This window comes from Chiloscyllium punctatum, chromosome 27, assembly GCF_047496795.1.
Source record: "Chiloscyllium punctatum isolate Juve2018m chromosome 27, sChiPun1.3, whole genome shotgun sequence".
In the NCBI taxonomy this organism is placed as follows: Eukaryota; Metazoa; Chordata; class Chondrichthyes; order Orectolobiformes; family Hemiscylliidae; genus Chiloscyllium; species Chiloscyllium punctatum.
In genome coordinates, this window is record NC_092765.1 from 3,461,100 (window position 1) to 3,485,906 (window position 24,807).

Here is a 24,807-nt window from a genome sequence, read left to right on the forward strand (position 1 = left end):
TGCCTGAATAGAGAACCCCAGTTGTGCAATATATTTCCTCAAAAGGCAGTGGAAGCAGAGACTTTGAATTTTATCACAGGCAGAAGTGAATCATTTCTTGATAAGAAAAGAGAGGTGAAAGGTCATCTGAAATAGGTGTTAAAGTGGAGGAACCAGGTTGGCCATTATTGAAAGGTAGAGCAGGCCAGAGGGGCTGAATGGCCTACTTCTGTTCCAAATCATATATTTGTATCTTTGAATGAAAATGAGGATAGGCTTTAATGTTAACTCACTAGGATTTGTGGAATTTGGAGAAGGTGGGGTGATGTAATTGAGAACTCTGTGTAGGTGAACATGGAGGTGCTGCACTTTGGGATAAGTTGAGGCGTGAGAAGGTGTAAGGTCAGTGAGTGGGGAATGTGAGTCTCACAGTGGGAAAAGGCCACACCAGAATGATTTTTATGTTGAGTGAGAGAGAGCACTGGTTGGTGGAAATGCAAAAGCAAGTGCCCTCACTAGAGGAAGAGCAATAAGAAAATTAACTGAATTTATTGTGGCTGTGGGGAAAGAAAATGAAGACTTTGTATTTATAAAACCTCTCTCACAACCATCACATGTTCCACAGCACTCTCCCATTCATGAAGAGCTATCACTGTTGTCATCCTGGAAACACAGAGTTGTGCACAGCAAGCTCCCACAAGGAGCATAATGACTAGAGAATCTGTTTGGTGATGTTGATTAAGGAATAACAATGACCCCAAGACATCACGGGGAACTCCTCCACTCTTCTACAACACACCGGCATGGGGTCTCTTACAGAACAGGAAGGACCACAATTAAACTCATCTGAAAGATGGTATTTGATACAATGCAGCAGGGGAGTGTCAGTCTATTTTTGTATATTCTTTTACAGGCTAGTATTTATTATGATCAAAGGTTAAACAGGGTTGGGACTCTACTCATTGGAACTTAGAAGAATGAGGCATGATCTCATATTGTCCACAGCATTGAAACTAGTAGGATTCTTCGGGGACTTGACAGGGTAAATGCAGAAAGGTTGTTTCCAATTGCAGAAGAGTCTAGGACCAGGGGACATTGTCTCAGAATAAGGGTCACACAGTTAAGTCAGAAATGAGGAGGAATTTCTTCTCTCAGACAACATAGAATTTGTAGAATTCTTTACCACAGAGGGCTGTCAATGCTGGGTTATTAAGTATGTTCAAGGCAGCAAGAAATGTTGAACCAGCCATGATCCTACTGAATGGCAGAACAGGCTTAAAGGGCTGAATGGACCATTCTGTTCCTGTTCTTATGGTCTTTTTGTCTATCCTAGAAGCCCTTGATAAAGTCATGGTGAACTGCCTTCCTGAACCGCTGCAGTCCTTTGGGGGTGAAGACAGCCAGTGTATGGTTAAGAAGGAAGATTTTGTGCTTGGGTTCTTGGATGTGACTTGAACCCACAGTCTCTGACTTATAGGCAAGAACTTTGTCAAGATTACCCAGTCTTCTGACTCAGGCAGAATAGCAGATATTGTATTCATACAGGCACATGCAAAGTACAACAGGTTGTATTTCATTTATTGTGATAAATTGCAGAATATTATTCCATTCTGGTTAAGATCGTCGGCTTTTCCGAATCATAGTGGTGGTGCCTGCAGTAAGTTTCTGTTAAAAGACAGGAAAGAGATGAGTCAACTGAGTGACAAAGTGGCAACACAGTGTTATCATACCTTAAAATAGAACAGAGCCACTTGGTGACAATGAAGATTAATTTATCACAACATAATAGAAATGAGAAACATCAATCATTTGATGCATTTATTTTAAGCCCTTTCTAACACTGAATGACACATGAGTCTCAGGCATCAAGACTTGCTCGATCCCTGGGGAAGAGAGAATGCCTTTAAAGACTATCAAACTGATTTCAGCTATTGAAGAATTCTACTATGAACAAAACAAATTAGTCTTTAAATAATTTATTCGCCACTCTCCCATAGCATCAAACGTCTCACCCACCCACCACACAATCTCAATGTAATTAGATAGGGGTCCTAGGTACATTACAGATTGTGCAATCACTGCTCCTCGCCCTGGGATTCGGGACTGATCCTGGATTTTGATACTGGGTATCAGAAGGCCTGCAGGGCAAAGGTGAGGACTGCAGATGCTGGAAATCAGAGTCTAGATTAAATTGGTGCTGGAAAAGCACAGCAGGTCAGGCAGCATCTGAGGAGCAGGCAAATCGACGTTTCAGGCAAAAGCCCTAGATGGCCTGCTTCATTCCAAATCTCATACTGGATCCAACCAGGAATTTCAGAGCCAATGTGCTTTACATCCAGCTTCTGTAATCATTTTCTTTTGCATGATCAGCAACCCTTTATCACTAGCTGCCTCAAGCAGTTCACTATTTGGGTGTTATTTTTCAATCTGGGCTGCAGTGACTTGCTGAGGTTTTCCAGGGTATGTTGGTGAAGGAGTGAAGTACATCAGTTATAGCCTAAGTTCTGAAAATATTGCTTTTAGCTCAGCTGATTATGAGTTTAACATGCATTTCATGTTTGGTGTGATCCAGAGTCCATCATGAATTGAGTTTTACCAAATATAATTTCTCAGGAGAGTTTTGAGATAAGTTTAAGAAGTTTTTGCTTTTGCAAAAAAAAATTATGGGCCCATTTGCTGGAATCCAGTCAATTGGTTCAGAGTAAATTTTAGAAAAGAGTTTAATTTTTAGAAAGACCATCAGGGTTATGTTTCCAATGTTTGACCTCACCTTCGCTGAGAAAGAAATACAGGGAACTTGTGTTGTATGCATTCACATTAGTTTATGAGGTTCATGGCTCCAGTGGATTACAGGGCTGACACATCCAGACCAATTTTTCTAGTTAGTGAAGCCACACAATATTCACATCAGTGTAAGACAAGCAAAAATTAATAGGCAATGCCAAATATTTTCCAGAGTTTTCCTGAAGCCACTTGACGATGTTGGTAAAATATCTTTATTTCAATTATGATTTACTCTAAATCATTTATGTGTACATTTTATATAGCTATTTCCTTTTAACTTTTGGCTATTATGCATACCGGGATGTAGCTGGTCACCTGTATGGATCAAAAGCTACAAAAGAAACAATATAATCAAGTACTTACTTCAATCATTTCAGAGCCATGTACCTCCTGCACATGAACAAAGTTTTTCAACCTGCATACTAGTTTCCCATCTTCCATGTTGACAGTACACTGTGTGAAATAAAATTATTGTGAATTTATGTTCAAAAGTTTGATATTTTAAACCAAAAAGAAAATGAGGAGTTAAAAATGTTGTTTACGATGAGAGCAGGGAGCTGTAGACTCATTATTGGATTCACTTACGGGTATACTGAGGGACAGGTGAACTAAGTACCTGCACTCACTGAGAAAAAGAAGCTCTGTAATTTAAAGCTGTGCATGTTGACAAATTTGATATTTTCCCAGTGTATGGTTTATAGAAAAAAATTTTGAAATGCATTTTCTATCCTGGGGCAAAATTTGAAATACTTTGTGGGCACATAAGGTACTGTGTGGTGTCTGATAATAAGCAGCCGCACAGGGGAGAGTAAACAAATAGAAACTGAAAATACCTTTAGCTTTTTCCCATCCATGGAGGTAATCTCAGCCTCTTTACCAAGAGTAAATTGATTTGTTACTGAATGACGTGGATTTTTTGTCGTAATGACAAAGTCGTCTCCAGTTTGTTTGATTTCAATGGTTGGCTTGATATCTTTTCCAACTTTTATCACGTCTTCTGGAAGAGCTGAAATAGAATAGAATGATTGTTACTGAAATGGACTAATGTCCAGGCACATGGAAAATACAACATGAAGGGGTTTGTGCAGGTAGCTGAGGCTTTCAAGTTAGCTGAGGTTACAGGTTGAATTACATAAACATTTACATTTATCAGTTAGTACCTACCCTCTGCTCTCATAGACCAGTTTCTGTGGGGGGAGCAGTAACTTCTCATTCGTCTATGTACGAATCAGCATTTTAAATCAAAGTGCTACTAGTAACATCCAACAACAAACGCTCAGCAAGTTTATTCAACGAGGAGCTGATTAATACAGACTAAGAATTAGATTTCCCCTTACCATAGCCATTCTGTGCTGAACTGACCATTCCAAGTACACAAATGGCATGGACTGGTAAAAATAGGATGGAAATAGGTTATGGAATGCTGGCATTTATTACTAGATTAGTTTACTTACAGTGTGGAAACAGGCCCTTCGGCCCAACAAGTCCACACCGCCCCGCCGAAGCGCAACCCACCCATACCCCTACATCTACCACTACATGCAATTTAGCATGGCCAATTCACCTAACCTGCGCATCTTTGGACTGTGGGAGGAAACCGGAGCACCCGGAGGAAACCCACGCAGACACTGGGAGAACGTGCAAACTCCACACAGTCAGTCGCCTGAGGCAGGAATTGAACCCGGGTCTCTGGCGCTGTGAGGCAGCAGTGCTAACCACTGTGCCACCGTGCCGCCCATGTTTCATAGATGAGAGAGTAAGAAGTTAGAGGTCAAAAACGGGCTTGTCAGTCTTTGAAATTCTCTTCCTTAGAAGATGATGGAAGCAGAGTGCTACTTACAGATACTATTAAAGCAGAGCTTGGCAGGTTCTTGATATGTGAAGGGTTGGTAGGTTATCAGGGAGTAGGTGGAAGTGTGGAGTGAGCAGAACAGTCATGGGTTTGTTGAATGGCGGAGCAGACTGGAGCATCTGAGTGGTCTCCTCCTGCTCTTCATGTCTATGTTAAAGCTGCAGGGGTACCAAATGCTAGCTCATCCACCTTGGGAATACTGGGTTCAGTTCCGAGCATAACAACGCAGGAAGAAATACTTTGACTTTCGAGAAGATGCGTTCATTGGAATGATTACTGGACTCCAAAGGTTAATTTCCAAAGAAGGATAATGCAAATTATTTCTGTGAAATTATTTCTGTGCAGATTGTTTAAGGAGCAGTTGTTGTGAGTGATGCACAAATTTGTTCCTCTGAGACAGGCAAGAAGGGGTAAGATTAAGGAGCCTTGGAATGACGGAAACAGAGGAGCTTCTCATCAAAAGGAAGAAGGCAGCTTATGTCAGATGGAGGAAGGAAGGGTCTAGCATAGCTTTAGAGGCTTACTAGAAAGGAGCTCAGAAATGGACTGAGGAGAGCCAGGATGGGGCACGAAAAGGGCTTGGCAGGAAGGATTAGGGAGAACCCAAAGGCATTTTACTCATACGTGAAGAATAAGAGAATGATCAGGGAGAAGGTAGGGCCAGTCAGGGATAGCGTAGGGAACTTGTGCTTGGAGTCTGAGCAGATAAGGGAAGCCCTAAATGAATATTTTGCTTTAGTTTTCACTAAGGAAAGGGACCTTGTTGTGAATGAGAACTTTGAGGAGCTGGGATAAAGACTTAAATAGATCAAGATTGAGGAAGTTGATGTGCTGAAAATTTTGGAAAACTTTAAAATTGATAAGTCCCCAGGGCTGGACCAGATATATCCTAGGTTCCTCTGGGAAGCGAGAGAGGAGGTTGCTAAGCCGCTGGAGAGGATATTTGCCTCCTCACTCTCCACGGGAGTCATACCGGAAGATTGGAAGGAGGCGAATGTTGTTCCTCTTTTCAAGAAGGGTAATAGGGAAATCCCTGGTAATTACAGACCAGTCAGTCTTATGCCTGTGGTCAGCAAAGTTTTGGAAAGAATTCTGAGGGATAGGATTTATGTCTATTTGGCAAAGATAGTGTGATTAAAGGCAGTCAGCATGGTTTTGTGAGGGGCAGGTCATGCCTCACAAATCTTATTGAGTTCTTTAAGGAAGTGTCAAGACAGGTCAACAAAGGTCAAGCAGTGGATGTGATGTATATGGACTTCAGCAAGGCATTTGATAGGGTTCCCCATGGTAGGCTCATTCATAAAGTCAGGAGGTATGGGATACAGGGAGATTTGGCTATCTGGATTCAGAAGTGGCTATCTGACAGAAGGCAGAGAGTAGATGTAGATGGAAAGTATTCTGCCTGGAGGTGAGTGTTGAGTGGGGTCCCGCAGGGCTCTGTTCTTGGGCCTCTGCTCTTTGTAGTTTTTATAAATGACTTGGATGAGGAGGTTGAGGGGTGGGTTAGTAAATTTGCAGATGACACAAAGGTTGGAGGTGTTGTCGATAGTATAGAGGGCTACTGCAGGCTGCAGCGTGACATAGACAGGATGCAGAGCTGGGCTGAGAAATGGCAGATGGAGTTCAACCTGGATAAATGAGAAGTGATGCATTTTGGAAGGTCGAACTCGAATGCTGAATATAGGATTAAAGACAGGATTCTTGATGGTGTGGAGGAACAGAGGGATCTGGGTGTTCAAGTGCATAGATCCCTTAAAGTTGCCTCTCAAGTGGATAGTTGTTAAGAAAGCATATGGTGTTTTTGGCTTCCATTAACAGGGGGATCGAGTTTAAGTGCCACGTGGTTTTGCTGCAGCTCTACAAGTCCCTGGTGAGCCCCATTTGGAATATTGTATCCAGTTCTGGTCACCCAATTCTAGGAAAGATACAGAGGCTTTGGAGAGGGTGTAACAAAGGTTTACCAGGATGCTGCTTAGACTGGAGGGTTTGTCTTACAAAGAGAGGTTGACTAATCTTGGACTTTTCTCTCTGGAGAGAAGAAGGAAGAGAGGTGACCTGATCGAGGTATACAAGTTAATGAGAGGCAAGAATAGAGTCAATAGCCAGAGACTTTTCTCCAGGTCAGGATTGACTGGTACGAGGAGTCATAGTTTTAAGATATTAGGAGGAAGGTAAGAGGAAACGTCAGAGGGAGGTTTTTACGCAGAGAATTGTGAATGCATGGAGTGTGTTGCCAGCGGTAGTGGTGGAAGCAGAGTCATTAGGGACATGTAAGTGCCTGCTGGATAAGCACATGGACAGTAGTGAAGTGAGGGGTTGTAGGTTAGGTTATTTTGTTTTAGAATAGGAATAATCCTCAACACAACATTGTGGGCCAAAGGACCTGTTCTATGCTGTACTTTTCTATGTTCGATATGTCTATGGTCTAGAATGTTGATTTGATCAAAATTCTCAAGGTATGAGAGGAAACTGGGTTTGAATTAAATTTTATATTGTCAAAGTATTTGAAGATTAATTCTAGATTGTGTATTGTGAACACAGGCAGACGATGCCACTTGCACATTCCCCTCCAAGCCACCCATCATCCTGACTTGGCAATGTGTTACCAGTTCTTCATTATCCTTCCAACCAGCATCGGGTGTATCTGTTGGGTAGGAGCTGCAATGGGCCATGAAGGCAGCTATCACCTTCCAAGTTAGGGATGGGTAGCCAGTGTTGGCCTTGTTAGCTGATGTAATGATGGACATGTGCATTTGGATATCTTTTTGTGTCAGTTTCAACAAAGCTCATCCAACTCCATTGCAGCTGAATCCACCTGGACTTAAAGAAACTTGCTAGTCCCTCCTTTAGCTCAATGTTTTTGTGTCTTAATTAAAATCAAAACGTCTTTGCACATTTATCACTGGAAAAAGATGAGCAACGTCTTCATGTTAAGCTGAAACAAGCTTGTGTTCTGCTCATTCCCAAAGAAGCAGCTTGCAAATGATTGAATTTCCTGCTCCAGTTATGTTCCACTCAATCAAATCATTGAATCCCCACGTCTGCGTGGGTTTCCTCCGGGTGCTCTGTTTCCTCCCACAGTCCAAAAATGTGCAGGTCAGGGTGGATTGGCCAGGCTAAATTGCCCGTAGTGTTAAGTGAAGGGGTAAATGTAGGGGAATGGGTCTGGTGGGTTGCTCTTCGGCGGGTCGGTGTGGACTGGTCGGGCCAAAGGGCCTGTTTCCACACTGTAAGTAATCTAATCTAAGTATGAAAACAGGCTAGTTGGCTCAACAAGTCCATACTGACCCTCTGAAGAGTAACCCACCCAGACCCATTCCCCTCTTACTATACATTTACCCCTGACTAATAAACCTAACCTGCACATCCTTAAACACTATGGGCAATTTAGCATGGCCAGTTCTCCTAACCTGCACATTTTGGGATTTTAGGAGGAAACTGAAGCACACAAAGAAAACCCATGCAGACATGGGGAGAATGTGCAGACTCCACACAGACAGTCGCCCAAGGCTGGGATCGAACCCGGGTCGCTGGCGCTTTGAGGCAGCTGTGCTAACCACTGAGCCACCATGCAGACTCCTCGATCTTTTGCATTTTTCTGTAAAAAAGCATGAAAAACTCGCCCCATCATCAAAACTGATGAAAGAATCTTACATTGGGCTGAACAGAGCGGGCAAGCAGTGAGACTTCTGGCAGAATAACCTGTGAAGTTCGGCAAAGCCATCATCAGGAACAACTCACTGCAACTTGTCTGTGTCTGTCTCATGATAAGATGATGTTTCTCACTTGCTTGTTAAATGCTTTATTAATGGTCTAACTCACCTCATTTATATTCAACTTCCAATTTCACCGAGTGCATTAAGCAAACTAGGGAACTCTCGCGATGGAAAGTCAGAGCAGGAACCTTCAGTTTCTGTTGGCTGGGAGGAGACTTCATGTTGTTCAGCACCAACCAGGATTGTAGGCCTCCTTGGCCACCAGTCACGCACACCCCTTGCCAATGGGCATTTGCATTTGACATTGTCAACCCAAGGCATCTCTCAGATCCACTTGTCATTCATGATCTGCCCAGGTGGGCAGCTGGGGAACGCTGTGTTGGAGGGGACATGAATTGCCAATCTAACACCGACAGTATGTACCAGCTGCCATCATGGGAAACACATTGCACGTTTATTTAATAAAATGGTCACATCCGAATCTGAGTGGGACCTGATTCTCAGTCCAGACAAGAGGAGGCCCAAGGAGCCTTAACCACCAGTGACAGGCCTGGTCTGCACACAGTTCTGGTGCCTGGTGAGAGTGTCCAATTGGGGTGCTCACGGTCAGGGGATATTTCTGACTACAGCCCAGGTGATGGGCAGCAGTCAGTGTTGGATGGTCAGCAGCAGGCAGGGAGAGGGCAGCGGTCAGTATTGGATGGTCAGTGGCAGGTAGGGAGAGGGCAGTGGTCAGTGTTGGATGGTCAGTTGCAGCAGGCAGGGAGAGGGCAGCGGTCAGTATTGGATGGTCAGTGGCAGCAGGCAGGGAGAGGGCAGCGGACAGTGTTGGATGGTCAGTGGCAGCAGGCAGGGAGAGGGCAGTGGTCAGTGCTGGATGGTCAGTGGCAGCAGGCATGGAGAGGGCAGCGGTCAGTATTGGATGGTCAGTGGCAGCAGGCAGGGAGAGGGCAGTGGTCAGTGCTGGATGGTCAGTGGCAGCAGGCATGGAGAGGGCAGTGGTCAGTGCTGGATGGTCAGTGGCAGCAGGCATGGAGAGGGCAGTGGTCAGTGCTGGATGGTCAGTGGCAGCAGGCAGGGAGAGGGCAGTGATCAGTATTGGATGGTCAGTGGCAGCAGGCATGGAGAGGGCAGCGGACAGTGTTGGATGGTCAGTGGCAGCAGGCAGGGAGAGGGCAGCGGACAGTGTTGGATGGTCAGTGGCAGCAGGCAGGGAGAGGGCAGTGATCAGTGCTGGATGGTCAGTGGCAGCAGGCAGGGAGAGGGCAGCGGACAGTGTTGGATGGTCAGTGGCAGCAGGCAGGGAGAGGGCAGTGGTCAATGCAGAATGGTCAGTGGCAGCAGGCAGGGAGAGGGCAGTGGTCAGTGTTGGATGGTCAGTGGCAGCAGACAGGGAGAGGGCAGTGGTCAATGCAGAATGGTCAGTGGCAGCAGGCAGGGAGAGGGCAGTGGTCAGTGTTGGATGGTCAGTGGCAGGTAGGGAGAGGGCAGTGGTCAATGCAGAATGGTCAGTGGCAGCAGGTAGGGAGAGGGCAGTGGTCAATGCAGAATGGTCAGTGGCAGCAGGCAGGGAGAGGGCAGTGGTCAATGCAGAATGGTCAGTGGCAGCAGGCAGGGAGAGGGCAGTGATCAGTGTTGGATGGTCAGTGGCAGCAGGCAGGGAGAGGGCAGTGGTCAGTGTTGGATGGTCAGTGGCAGGTAGGGAGAGGGCAGTGATCAGTGTTGGATGGTCAGTGGCAGGTAGGGAGAGGGCAGTGGTCAGTGCAGGAAAGTCACTGGCAGCAGGCAGGGAGAGGGCAGCGGTCAGAGTTGGATGGTCAGTGGCAGCAGGCAGGGAGAGGGCAGTGGTCAGAGTTGGATGGTCAGTGGCAGGTAGGGAGAGGGCAGTGATCAGTGTTGGATGGTCAGTGGCAGGTAGGGAGAGGGCAGTGGTCAGTGCAGGAAAGTCACTGGCAGCAGGCAGGGAGAGGGCAGCGGTCAGAGTTGGATGGTCAGTGGCAGCAGGCAGGGAGAGGGCAGTGGTCAGTGTTGGATGGTCAGTGGCAGGTAGGGAGAGGGCAGCGGTCAGAGTTGGATGGTCAGTGGCAGCAGGCAGGGAGAGGGCAGTGGTCAGTGTTGGATGGTCAGTGGCAGGTAGGGAGAGGGCAGTGGTCAGTGCTGGATGGTCAGTGGCAGGTAGGGAGAGGGCAGTGGTCAGTGCTGGATGGTCAGCAGTGGTGTTGTCAGTCAGGGAGCAGCAGACACAGTGAGCAGGGCTCTGCTCTATCAGCTCTATGGTTTGCTGGATCGCATCAGGAAGGGTTTGGGATAACTACTCTCCCGGCGGTGGGGGCTGCAGGGTGGGGGTGGTGGTGGGGGTTCTGCGTGCTAAGCAGGGAGGATGGTGTACGGTGCGGCTATGGGGGATTCTAGGGAATCACTACCAAAGGGTGAGACATTCAAGGTGGAGGGGGAGGGTGCCAGTGACATATCTGGATCTGGGAATGAGGAAAGTGATCGGAGTCTCTCAAGGAGATGGGGGGGGGGGGAATGCAGAGCGGCATCGGAGGGTATGGCAGGCGCCGGGAGGTGGGTAACGAGCACTCATTGCCACCGGATCTCCAATAGGGGTGCGAGGGGTAGTGTAGAAGAGCAAGATAGATATCATTCAGGTGTGATGTTGGATTTCGGGGGCACGGAGGGGGCACTTGGAGGTAGCTGGCTCTCTATGTGGGCGTGTGGGTGGTAGGGATGAACTGCCGGGTCAGAGCAACATCAGGGTCTGGGGGAGAAGGGGATGGGGGAGACCGGGTATGTTGTTGGCTGGTGACGCGTGGCACCCAGTGCTGATGGTGTTCACCGTGAGCTCTGCTCCCTGCCCTCACCTCCTGTTCTCTAGATGAGAAATACAACTGAAAAACAATCAGGATCACACCCAGAAAGGGGCCAAGCGGTGTCAGTTTGAGGGAGAATTTGCAGCGTCCGTATCTGCTGGACTCAGCCTGAGACCTGGACCATTCACCCAGATACCTGCCATTTGTGGCAAGGCCTACACGATATAACAATGCACAAAGCAAAGTTGAACAGAATCGCAGGCAACAGGACACTCCTACCCAAGGAGCTCATTGCTTTCTACTCTCACTTTCAACAGAAGGTCAGTGAAACAATGTCACTTGTCCCAGCAGCCTCAGATGAATCTGTACCCACAGTCATCACCACAGATGTCAGATCGGTCTCTTGAGGGTGAACCCAGGTGAAGCGACCGGAACAGATGGAATCCCCGGCTGTGCATTCAGATCCTGTACAGATCAGTTGTTGGGAGTATTTGCTGGTTTCTTTCACCTCTCCTTACTCCATTTCGAAATCCACACCTGCTTCAGGAAGACCACCATCCCAGCGTGCCTCAATGAGTACCGCCCGGCGGCTCTGACCTCCAGCATTACGACGTGCTTCAAGCAGTTAGTCATGGCTCACATCAACTCCAGACTCCCAGACTGCCTTGATTCTTTACAATTCACTGACCACTGCGACACCACCTCCCTGGCCCTACACTCACCTCTTGAACATCTGGACAACAAGGATACCTATGTCAGGCTCCTACGTATTAATTAAAACTCCACCTTCAACACAGTAATTTCAAATAAACTCATCTCCAAACTCTGAGACCTAAGTCTAGGCTCCCACATCTGTAACTGGATCCTCAGCTCCCTGACTCATAAACTACAATTAGTAAGGATGGGTGCCAACCCCTCCTCCACCATAGTCCTCAACACCAACATCCCACAAGGCTGCGGACTCAGTCCCCTACTACACTCTTATTCACTCTTAACTTTGTGGCCAAATCCTTCCCCAGCTCCATTTACAAGTTTACTGACAACCCCACCGTGGTAGGTCTGATCTCAATCATTAACGAGACAGACTACTGGAAAGAGATTGAGTGCCCAGTGGATGGTGTAAAGATAACAATCTGTCCTTCAACATTAGTAAAATTAAGGAGCTGGTCATTGACTTCAGGAAACAGAGAGGAGGGTGTGCCCCTATCTGTATCAATGATGCTGAGGTGGAGGTGGTCGATAGAATCAAGTCACTGGGAGTGTAATTGCCAATAAACTGTCCTGGTTCATCCATGTCAATGCAATGGTCATGAAAGCACAACAATGTTTCTACTTCCTCAGGAGGATAAGGCAATTCGGCATGTTCAAAAGGACTCTCACCAATGTTCTAAAGGACTGTCACCAATGTTCAAAAGGACTATCACCAATTTTTATAGATGCACCAACTGTAAATGAAAGCATGTGCTTGGAATTGTCTAATTATTTATCTGTTGTGATGTTCCCTGACTGGACAGTGACAAGCTGCAGGTCTCCAGTGGGCAGTGGGGACAGAGTAGCGGTGACTTGAGAGGGTGTTGATACAGGCTGTAGCTAAGACAGATACACTGTGTGGCCTGGCAAGGGTGTGAGACAGGTTAACTGTGTGGCCTGACAAGGGTGTGAGAATGAGGCTGTTTGTGTGAAGGAATGTCAGCTTGTGCCGTGGGCAATGTGGCTTTCTGGCTGCTGTGTCGTGATATTGCTGGTGAGGGGTAACGCCAGAATGCTAACATTTCCCAGATGCACAGCAGCCTTCCAAAGATAGTGCAAGTGCCATAAATGCTGGTCTCTCCATGAATATCCAGGTGAGCTGTTCCAGGAATAGGCTGTGGTAAGACAGTGCTAGAATCAGATGCGAGGTGTGGTGTATGTAGGTAGTCAGTCAGGTGAATATGGTGAGACACGGTGAGAAATCTCATTAGGCCTGTAACTGAAAAACCCTCTAAAAAACAAAAAACAGCCTAACCCTTACTCTAATCCTAAAAACCTTAGTCACAAAAAAACAAGCTTTGGGCCAATGTCCCTGGATGGAATTAATCATGACAGTATGCTTCCACTAATTGTACCAGCCTGTACCTCTTCCAAGAGATTCATAAAATGAAGCTTTTCTTTGAGGTGCTGGGACACTATAGGCACCTTTTAAATATTTAAAGCTTTCTGTTTTTTCTTAAATTTGCTAAGAATTTGACAACTTCATTCCAATATAACTAATAACTGTCTCCATACAATTATTTTAAAGTCATGTTGTCATTTAATATTGGGTGACTTGGAACAGCACAGGACACTGATTAAAATGCTTATTTCTGCAATAATGTTCTCAGCTGTCATTAAGTTCCATCAGGTTGACTCTTAAATATGTTTTTAAAGCATTTTTAATGAAATTTAATTAAAATTAACCCCTAAAAAGCTACTGGATTAAACTGCAGATTATTATGGCAGATTTGGTGATTGGTAAATAGATTTGAGAGGAAATAAGATCATATCAGAAAATCAGCAGCATTTTCAAAACAATTTGTGACCAGATCCCCAATTACCAGATCTTCTTCTTCCACTATTACTCACAGTCATTCCGTAAACTTACAGAGAGCGCGCATAAAATCTTCAATGTTCTCCTGGGAGTAGACATGCCATGTTCCAGAGAATGCCATTTTTTTGGGATGAGCTTCCCCTTGGTTTAAGACAATTGGCAAAGTAGAGTTTGTTTTTTTTAACCAGTATTTATGCCAGAGAGTGCATATTGGTAAACTCAGATTTGTTAACAATTCATCTAATCATTAACTGAAAAATACCCAATGTAAGGTCTGTCTGAGCAAACCAAAAAAATTGTTCTTTGTGTAGATAACCTTGCAATCAATACTGAAAGCCATGTAAGTTGTTCATTTTTCAAAGTCAATGTTCTTTTTTATAGGCATGCAGGATTCAAGACAGTTAATGTCTTGCATAATGTATCATTACAGAAAAGACCATATGATGTGCAACTAACTCAAGGATAACATCGGGATTTAGGTGTTATGCAAGTGGTAACTTCTATCAAGATTTAATGATAGTCTTGTTGCACACCATTGAAGTTGGTGCCCTTTAAGCTGTAAATACCAGCTCTGCCTGTCACACCAGTTTAGGCAAGTTGAGTAAATAGGGTTTCCTTGCTGCAGGGATCTGTTCAAAAGTGCATCAGCGATGTTAAAATCACACAACACCAGGTTGTAGTCCAAGAGGTTTATTTGGAAGCACTAGCTTTTGGAGCACTGCTCCTTCATCAGGTAACTAGTGGGGCAGGATCATAGGACACAGAATTTAGAGCAAAAAAATCAGTTTCACACACTGATACGATATGTTGACAAACCTAGATTGCTGTTAAGTCTTCAATCTTTTAGAATGGGTTACAGGTTTCGATTGTCTAAACTGAGATGTTACCTTTTTTTTATAAAACCTTAAGTTATCTCAGAAATGTGACTTGAAGAGAAGTTTTGGGATTGATATGTTATCGTTTAGAATGGGTTGCAGGTTTTGATTCATTAATATATCAATCCCAGAACTTCTTTCAAGATACATTTCTGAGATAACTTAAGGTTTTATTAAAAAAAAAGTGACATCTCAGTTCAGACAATTGAAACCTACAACCCATTCTAAAAGATGGAAGACTTAACAGCAATCTAGGTTTGTTTAATACATTGTATCGGTTGTATGACACTATGATTTTTTTACTCCAAAGCCCGTGTCCTGTGATCCTGCCCCACTAGTTACCTGATGAAGGAACAGCGCTCCAAAAGCTTGTACTTTCAAATAAACCTGTTGGACTATAAACTGGTGTTGTGAGATTTTTAGCTTTGTCCACCCCAATCCAACACCGGCTCCTTCACCCCAATCCAACACCGGCTCCTCCACCCAATCCAACACCGGCTCCTCCACCCAATCCAACACCAGCTCCTCCACCCAATCCAACACCGGCTCCTCCACCCAATCCAACACCGGCTCCTCCACCCAATCCAACACCGGCTCCTTCACCCCAATCCAACACCGGCTCCTCCACCCAATCCAACACCGGCTCCTCCACCCAATCCAACACCAGCTCCTCCACCCAATCCAACACCGGCTCCTCCACCCAATCCAACACCAGCTCCTCCACCCAATCCAACACCGGCTCCTCCACCCAATCCAACACCGGCTCCTCCGCCCAATCCAACACCGGCTCCTTCACCCCAGTCCAACACCGGCTCCTCCACCCAATCCAACACCGGCTCCTCCACCCAATCCAACACCGGCTCCTCCACCCAATCCAACACCGGCTCCTCCACCCAATCCAACACCAGCTCCTCCACCCCAATCCAACACCGGCTCCTCCACCCAATCCAACACCGGCTCCTCCACCCAATCCAACACCAGCTCCTCCACCCCAATCCAACACCGGCTCCTCCACCCAATCCAACACCGGCTCCTTCACCCCAGTCCAACACCGGCTCCTCCACCCAATCCAACACCAGCTCCTCCACCCAATCCAACACCGGCTCCTCCACCCAATCCAACACCAGCTCCTCCACCCAATCCAACACCAGCTCCTCCACCCAGTCCAAAACCGGCTCCTCCACCCAATCCAACACCGGCTCCTCCACCCAATCCAACACCGGCTCCTCCACCCCAATCCAACACCGTCTCCTCCACCCAATCCAACACCGGCTCCTCCACCCAATCCAACACCAGCTCCTCCACCCCAATCCAACACCAGCTCCTCCACCCAATCCAACACCGGCTCCTTCACCCCAGTCCAACACTGGCTCCTCCACCCAATCCAACACCAGCTCCTCCACCCAATCCAACACCGGCTCCTCCACCCAATCCAACACCAGCTCCTCCGCCCAATCCAACACCGGCTCCTTCACCCCAGTCCAACACCGGCTCCTCCACCCAATCCAACACCGGCTCCTCCACCCAATCCAACACCGGCTCCTCCACCCAATCCAACACCGGCTCCTCCACCCAATCCAACACCAGCTCCTCCACCCCAATCCAACACCGGCTCCTCCACCCATCCAACACCGGCTCCTCCACCCAATCCAACACCAGCTCCTCCACCCCAATCCAACACCGGCTCCTCCACCCAATCCAACACCGGCTCCTTCACCCCAGTCCAACACCGGCTCCTCCACCCAATCCAACACCAGCTCCTCCACCCAATCCAACACCGGCTCCTCCACCCAATCCAACACCAGCTCCTCCACCCAATCCAACACCAGCTCCTCCACCCAGTCCAAAACCGGCTCCTCCACCCAATCCAACACCGGCTCCTCCACCCAATCCAACACCGGCTCCTCCACCCCAATCCAACACCGGCTCCTCCACCCAATCCAACACCGGCTCCTCCACCCAATCCAACACCAGCTCCTCCACCCCAATCCAACACCGGCTCCTCCACCCAATCCAACACCGGCTCCTTCACCCCAGTCCAACACCGGCTCCTCCACCCAATCCAACACCAGCTCCTCCACCCAATCCAACACCGGCTCCTCCACCCAATCCAACACCAGCTCCTCCACCCAATCCAACACCAGCTCCTCCACCCAGTCCAAAACCGGCTCCTCCACCCAATCCAACACCGGCTCCTCCACCCAATCCAACACCGGCTCCTCCACCCCAATCCAACACCGGCTCCTCCACCCAATCCAACACCAGCTCCTCCACCCAATCCAACACCAGCTCCTCCACTCAGTCCAAATCCGGCTCCTCCACCCAATCCAACACCGGCTCCTCCACCCAATCCAACACCGGCTCCTCCACCCAATCCAACACCGGCTCCTCCACCCAATCCAACACCGGCTCCTCCACATTGTGATCATCAGCAATGTCAACTAACAGCTTCCTTCTCAACTGGTCTGATGATGAAAAGAAACTAGTCACATTTTGGAATCTTTGCAGCACAACCACTTGGAGCAAAAATAAAGCATTCCTCATGTTGGGAGACTATGTTGAGTGCTTGACCTTACACTTTGTTTTACTCATAAGAAAAGAGCTTGAATAGAAATCTCCACCAACAATTTTTTTGGGGTCAAATTGGTTTGTCTGCCTCAATCAGGAACACCTCAACTGCACAAAAGTGCTACAAACTAACAGTCATGTGTCAGCCTTTCTCAGACAACTGTAAAGAAACCTGGAGAGAACATGGTTAAATATATTCTGACTCACTACAAAATGTTTTTGAGGCAGCGTAAGAAATATTGCTGACGGGCAGTAGCAAATGGCTCATTGTGAATTTAGAATCTCTACATTGTGGAAACAGGCCATTTGGCCCATCAAATCCACACTGACCCTCTGAAGAGCATCACACCCCCAATCCTGTGCCTGTAAACCCTACATTTCCCATAGCTAATTCACCTAGCCTGCACACCCTGGGCCATTTAGCATGGCCACTCCATCTAACCTGCACATCTTTGGACTGTGTGAGGAAACCAGAGGACTCAGAGGAAACCCACAGAAACATGGAGAGAATGTGTAAACTCCACACAGTTGCATGAGGGTGGAACTCTACCCAGCTCCCCGGTGCTGTGAGGAAGGTTTTGGATGTTGAAAGTGAAAAATGGTTCTATTCCCAGAATTAATGTCCCTAAGAGCAGCTGATGGACTAATGGTATTACTGCTGGACTGTTAATCAAGCAACTTCAGTAACGTCCTGGGAATCTGGGTTTGAATCCTGCCGAGGCAGGTGGTGGAAGTTGTATTCAATAAAACACTGGAATTAAGAGTTTAGTGTTCACCATGATTCAGGGTCATCCTAAAGACTGCCACCCTTACCTGGTCCAGCCTACATGTGACTCCAGACCCTATTGAGGGAGTGCAGCGTAGGTTCACGAGGTCAATTCCTGGAATGGCAGGATTGCCTTACACGGAAAGACTGAAGCGACTGGGCTTGTATACCCTTGAGTTTAGAAGACTGAGAGGGGATCTGATTGAAACGTATAGGCTTATGAAAGGACTGGACATTCTGGCAGGAGGGAACATATTTCCGTTGATGGGGGAGTGCCGAACCAGAGGACACAACTTAAAAATACGGGGTAGACCATTTAGGACAGAGATGAGGAGAAACTACTTCACCCAGAGAGTGGTGGCTGTGTGGAATGCTCTGCCCCAGAGGGCAGTGGAGGCCCAGTCTCTGGATTCTTTTAAGAAAGAATTGGATAGAGCTCTTAAAGATAGTGGAGTCAAGGGGTATGGAGATAAGGCTGGAACAGGATACTAATTAGGAATGATCAGCCATGATCATATTGAATGGCGGTGCAGGCTCGAAGGGCAGAATGGCCTACTCCTGCATCTATTGTCTATTGTCTATTGTCTATTGTCACAGCAATGTGGTTGACTCTTAACTGCCCTCTGGGCAATTAAGGCTGGCCTAGCCAGTGATGCCTTCATCCCATGATTGAATTTTTAAAAAATGGCTACAGTTTAAAAACATGAATCATCTGGCTAATGTAGAAAAGTAAACAAATTTCCATGAAATAAAACTTTCCTTACCACAACTCACTATGATGCTTTGGCCAAAGAATTACTGATAACTTTTTAATTGGTTTATTTATTGGGAAAACAAAATCACTGACTATAACTCTGCAAAATTATATGTGCAAATTATCTTAATGTTTACTGTAAGCCAGCAGCAGTAAGCAGAAAGTGAAATGTCACAATCACAAAAGCATTGAATCTGAACCTGCAGAGAGGAATGGTTTGAATGGCCAATCAGTTGCAACCCTGACCCTGTCTCAAATTTCAAGTGGCATGTCATTTGAATGTGAGACTGGTGTTATAACTGCAGTTATATGCACATCTCCTTGGCAGGCAAGAGGTTGGACATTTAGGGATTCTACTGATTCAAAATGCTACATGGAGCTATTTCTAATCAAAATGTCTATAAGTATTATCTATCTATTTTCTATGTTTCCACAAGAGGTACAGAGAGAAAGTGGGAGTGGGATACTGAGATTGCATGATCAGCATTATCGTATTGAATGGTGGTGCAGCTTTGAAGGGCCAAATGGCCTACTCCCGCACCAATTTCCTAAGTTCCTATGTTTCTATTACAATAAAACAGTCAGGAACTGGCTTTCAAAGTTTTACTGAATTACATTTTTGATAAAAGCAGATCTCAGTACACGTGGTCTGCTGGATCCAGTCATGAGCCCACAGTTTGTTCTTCAGGGACAATGTCCTTCAAAAAACAGTAAGTTTGTCATTTACATAAGTTAGTAAGTTTGCAGATGACACCAAAACTGGAGGTGTAGTGGACAGCGAAGAGGGTTACCTCAGATTACAACAGGATCTTGATCAGATGGGCCAATGGGCTGAGAAGTGGCAGATGGAGTTTAATTTAGATAGTGTGAGGTGCTGCATTTTGGGAAAGCAAATTAGGGCAGGACTTATAGACTTCATGGGAAGGTCCTGGGGAGTGCTGCTGAACAAAGAAACCTTGGAGTGCAGGTTCATACTTCCTTGAAAGTGGAGTCACAGGTAGATAAGATAGTGAAGAATGCGTTTGGTTTGCTTGCCTTTATTGGTCAGTGCATTGAGTACAGGAGCTGGAAAGTCATATTGCAGCTGTACAGGACCTTGGTAAGGCCACTGTTAGAATATTGTGTGCAATTCTGGTCTCCTTCCTATCGGAAAGATGTTGTGAAACTTGAAGGGGTTCAGAAAAGATTTACAAGGATGTAGCCAGGGTTGGAGGGTTTGAGCTATTGGGAGAGGCTGAATACACTGGGGCTATTTTCCCTGCATTGGAGGCTGAGGGGTGACCTTATAAACATTTATAAGATCATGAGGGGCATGAATAGGATAAATAGACAAGGTCTTTTCCCCAGGGTAGGGGAGTCCAGAACTTGAGGGCATAGGTTTAGTGTAAGGGGGGAAAGATTTAAAAGCGACCAAGGGGACACATTTTTGACACAGAGGGTGTATGGAATAAGCTGCCAGAGGAAGTAGTGGAGGCTGGTACAATTATAACTTGTAAAAGACATTTGGATGGGTATATGAATAGGAAGAGTTTAGAGGGATATGTGCCAAGTGCTGTTAAATGGGCCTAGTTTAGGATATCTGGTTGGCATGGACGAGTTGGACCGAAGCGTCTGTTTCCGTACTGTACATCTCCAGGACTCTATGTAGGAGATTTCAAAATTCACATGTAGAAACTATCAAAAATTAATTGAGTTGAACTTCTGATTTGATTTAGCGGGACAGTTTCTCTTTTTTGAATTTGGTTAACAGCAGATAGTGTTAAGAAAAAGGATGAAACTATGCTTTGTTGTGTGCTGTAAGATGGTTTATATCTGAATAGCATGGATTCATTTGTTTGCTCTCACCATTTGTGTAATAACCTTCTATTCTGTTGGTAAAGGAATGCTGCAACCTTGTGTGACTACGTTTCAGCAAGTTGATTATAGATTAGATTCCTTACAGTGTGGAAACAGGCCCTTCGGCCCAAGAAGTCCACACCGACCCTCCAAAAAGTAACCCACCCAGACCCATTACCTGAACTGACATTTACCCCTGACTAATGCACCTAACACTATGGGAAATTTAGCATGGCCAATTCAGCTAACCCGCACATCTTTGAACTGTGGGAGGAAACCAGAGCACTCGGAGGAAACCCATGCAGACACGGGGAGAATGTGCAAACTCTACACAGACAGTCGCCCGAGGCCAGAATCAAACCTGGCACCCTGGAGCGGTGAGGCAGCAGTGTTAACCACTGAGTCACTGTGCCACCCTTAAACAATCAACATGCTAACTCAAATTTTTAACAAATCTATCAATCCAGGTTTCATTCTGAGATCTGACTTAACCAGTTTTACCATCAGCTGCAAACATAATATGCCAAAAGACTATTTAAATTTTAATGGATTGTGCTGACACTGGGACTTAATCAATTAAATTCTGTATCATTGAAGTTAATACTTTGTATTTCCCTCGGAAACTGAAATAAAAGGTCTTTTACCTGATATGAAGCCAAGTTTAAATAAAACATATGTAATGAAGGTCTCTATTTACTCAATCTAACCTGTATTCTGGGCAAATAACCTTATGAGTCAAAATCCTAGTGGTTAAGTACAAAATGTTGACAGAAATGAGGTAACGTTCCAACCCTGAACATAGAGTCAGATGCTGCATGGTGGGACCTATTGAAAAAGAGCTGAGAGAGAAATATTGCCACATTTTCACTTTGACTTTTTCTTCATTTGGTTTCCTCTGTTTTTACTTCATCTTGTTCTTCTAGTTGTCCAGAAGTGACATCAACATAAGGAGTCAGCACTCAAACAAATTAATACAGTGAGGTTAAAATAAACAGATTCTCGATGAACACCCATTGTTATCCACCCATTCTGAGTCAAATCCCCTTTCCCTCCCCCGTTTACTGCCTTAAATTACATTGGCATAAAACTAGAGGTTTTCACACTCACTTTTAGGGAATTATGTTGTAGTGTAAGCACTCTATGGGACTGGTAATTCACAACATACAAATTTGAAACCCACTATGGTAATTATAGAGTCATAGAGATATACAGCATGGAAACAGACCCTTCGGTCCAACCCATCCATGCCGACTTAATATCCTAACCCAATCTAGTCCCACTGCCCAGCACCCAGCCCATTTCCCCCCTAACCCTTCCTATTCATATATCCATCCAAATGCCTCTTAAATGTTGTAATTATACCAGCCTCCACCACTTCCTCTGGCAGCTCATTCCATACATGCACCACCCTCTGTGTGAAGAAGTTGCCCCTTAGGTCTCTTTTCTATCTTTCCCCTCTCACCCTAAACCTATGCCCTACAAGCTCTGGACTCCCTGACCCCAGGGAAAAGACTTTGTCTATTTACCCTATCCGTGCCCGTCATGATTTTGTAAACCTCTATAAGGTCACCCCTCAGCCTCCAACGCTCCAGGGAAAACAGCCCTAGCCCGTTCAGCCTCTCCCAATAGCTCAAATCCTCCAACCCTGGCAACATCCTTGTAAATCTTTTCTAAACCCTTACAAATTTCACAACATCTTTCCGATAGGAAGGAGACCAGAATTGCATGCAACATTCCAACAGTGGCCGAACCAATGTCCTGTACAGCCGCAACATGACCTCCCAACTCCTGTACTCAATACTCTGACCAATAAAGGAAAGCATACCAAATACCATCTTCACTATCCTATCTATGTGTGACTTCACTTTCAAGGAGCTATGAACCTGCACTCCAAGGTCTCTTTGTTCAGCAACATTCCCTAGGACCTTACCATTAAGTGTATACTTTCTGCTGAGATTTGCTCTCCCAAAATGCAGCACCTCACATTTATCTGAATTAAACTCCATCTGTCACTTCTCTGCCCTTTGTCCATCTGGTCAAGATCCTGTTGTAATCTGAGGTAACCCTCTTCGCTGTCTACTACACCTCCAGTTTCGGTGTCATCTGCAAACTTACTAACTGTACCTCTTATGCTCGCATCTAAATCATTTATGTAAATGACAAAAAGTAGAGGACCCAGCACCGATCCTTGTGGCACTCCACTGGTCACAGGCCTCCAGTCTGAAAAACAACACTCACAACATCTAATAGAATTATGGTCGCTGGCCCCAAAGTGCTCCCCCACTGACACCTCAGTCACCTGCCCTGCCTTATTTCCCAAGAGTAGGCCAAGTTTTGCACCTTCTCCAGTAGGTACATCCACATACTGAATCAGAAAATTTTCTTGTACACACTTAACAAATTCTTCTCCATCTATACCCTTAACACTATGGCAGTCCCAGTCGATGTTTGGAAAATTAAAATCGCCGACCATAACCACCCTATTATTCTTACAGATAGCTGAGACCTCCTTACAACTTTGTTTCTCAATTTCCCTCTGACTATTGGGGGGTCTATAATACAATCTCAATAAGGTGATCATCCCTTTCTTATTTCGCAGCTCCACCCAAATAACTTCCTTGGATGTATTTCCGGGAATATCCTCCCTCAGCACAGCTGTAATGCTATCCCTGATCAAAAATGCCACTCCCCCTCCTCTCTTGCCTCCCTTTCTATCCTTCCTGTAGCATTTGTATCCTGGAACATTAAGCTGCAAGTCATGCCATTCCCTGAGCCACGTTTCTGTAATTGCTATGATATCCCAATCCCATGTTCCTAACCATGCCCTGAGTTCATCTGCTTTCCCTGTTAGGCCCCTTTCATTGAAATAAATGCAGTTTAATTTATTAGTCCTACCTTGTCCCTGCCTGCCCTGACTGTTTGACTCACTTCTGTTCTCAGCTGTACCCGTCTCAGATCGATCTCTTTCCTCACTATCTCCCTGGGTCCCACACCCCTACCTTGCAAGTTTAAATCCTCCCGAGTCGCTCTAGTGAATTTCCCTGCCAGTATATTAGTCCCCTTCCAATCTGTCCTTCTTGCACAGGTTACTTCTGCCCCAAAAGAGATTCCAATGATCTAAAAATGTGAATCCTTCTCCCATACACCAACTCCTCAGCCATGCATTCATCTGCTCTATCCTCCTATTCCTGCCCTCACTAGCTCGTAGCACTGGGAGTAATTCAGACATCACTACTCTCAAGGACCTCCTCTTTAAATTCCTGCCTAACTCTCTGTAATCTCCCTTCAGACTCTCAACCTTTTCCCTTCCTATGTCGTTGGTTCCAATGTGGACAATGACCTCTTGCTGGCCACTCTCCCCTGTGAGAACATTCTGTACCCTCTCTGAGACATCCTTGATCCTGGCACCAGGGAAGCAACACACCATTCTGATTTTTCGCTGCTGGCCACAGAAATGTCTGTCTATACCTCAGACTAGAGAATCCCCTAACACAATTGATCTCTTGGAAGCCAACGTACCCCTCATTGCATTAGAGCCAGTCTCAATGCCAGAAACTTGGCTGTTTGTGCTATGTTCCCCTGAGAATCCATCCCCTCCTACATTTTCCAAAACAGCATACTTGTTTGAAATGGGTATAGCCACAAAAGACTCCTCCACTAGCTGCCTACCACTTTTACCTTTCCTGAAGTTAACCCATCTATGTGACTGTATCTGAGCCTTTCCCCCCTTCCTATAACTTCCCTCCATCACATACTATTGCTATTGCAAATTCCTCATTGCTTCTAACTGTCTCTCCAACCAATCCATTCAATCTGATAAGATTTGCAAACAACTGCATTTATTGCAGATATAATCTGCAGTAACCCTTAAACTCTCTGTAAACTCCCACACCTGACAAGAAGCATATATCATTCTACTAAAGGCCATTTTTGCTTCTTCATAATATATAGACCCAGAAAATAACACCGTCCTATTCCTCTACAAAAACTGCCCCAGGTTAAATTAATAGTTATGGTTTATATTTTAAATTTAATCAAGATGCATATCTCCAAAAACATATAATCAAGAAAGAACCCACTCTACTCACTATGCAGACTTTCTGTAGGTCACACTTAAAACAGCAATACACTTATCTGATTCTGTGCTGTGAACTTTACCCAACAGTTCCTCCAAGATTAGTTGTGAATTTCACTGTTTGTTAATTTTCCCAGATGCACTCCGATGTCCAATGATACTTGAATTCAAACAGCAAAGGCAGTGTCAGTTTCTTTCTTTCTCTCTCTCTCTCTCCTGCACT

The 24,807-nt window shown here is 45.7% G+C and overlaps 1 protein-coding gene across 1 annotated transcript; it reads right to left on the reverse strand.

Annotated features, from left to right (window-relative positions):
• Positions 1 to 1,531: 1,531 nt before the first annotated feature.
• Positions 1,532 to 13,893, reverse strand: fabp10a (fatty acid binding protein 10a, liver basic). The gene is made up of 4 exons (XM_072547938.1): positions 13,765 to 13,893; positions 3,597 to 3,769; positions 3,127 to 3,216; positions 1,532 to 1,644 (listed from the first exon to the last, which is right to left on the reverse strand). Exons 1-4 carry the CDS (start codon positions 13,829 to 13,831, stop codon positions 1,594 to 1,596), a joined length of 381 nt encoding a protein of 126 aa, XP_072404039.1. The 5' UTR covers positions 13,832 to 13,893; the 3' UTR covers positions 1,532 to 1,593.
• Positions 13,894 to 24,807: the final 10,914 nt, after the last annotated feature.

What these genes read in the sequence shown, in the direction of transcription:
- fabp10a (XM_072547938.1), bottom strand. Translation starts at nt 13,831, where the DNA reads ATGGCATTCTCTGGAACATGGCATGTCTACTCCCAGGAGAACATTGAA. An exon ending in TGGATGGGAAAAAGCTAAAG is followed by an intron (nt 3,217 to 3,596) that starts GTATTTTCAGTT and finishes TATTTCACACAG; the next exon opens with TGTACTGTCAACATGGAAGA. An exon ending in ATGGCTCTGAAATGATTGAA is followed by an intron (nt 1,645 to 3,126) that starts GTAAGTACTTGA and finishes GTCTTTTAACAG; the next exon opens with AAACTTACTGCAGGCACCAC.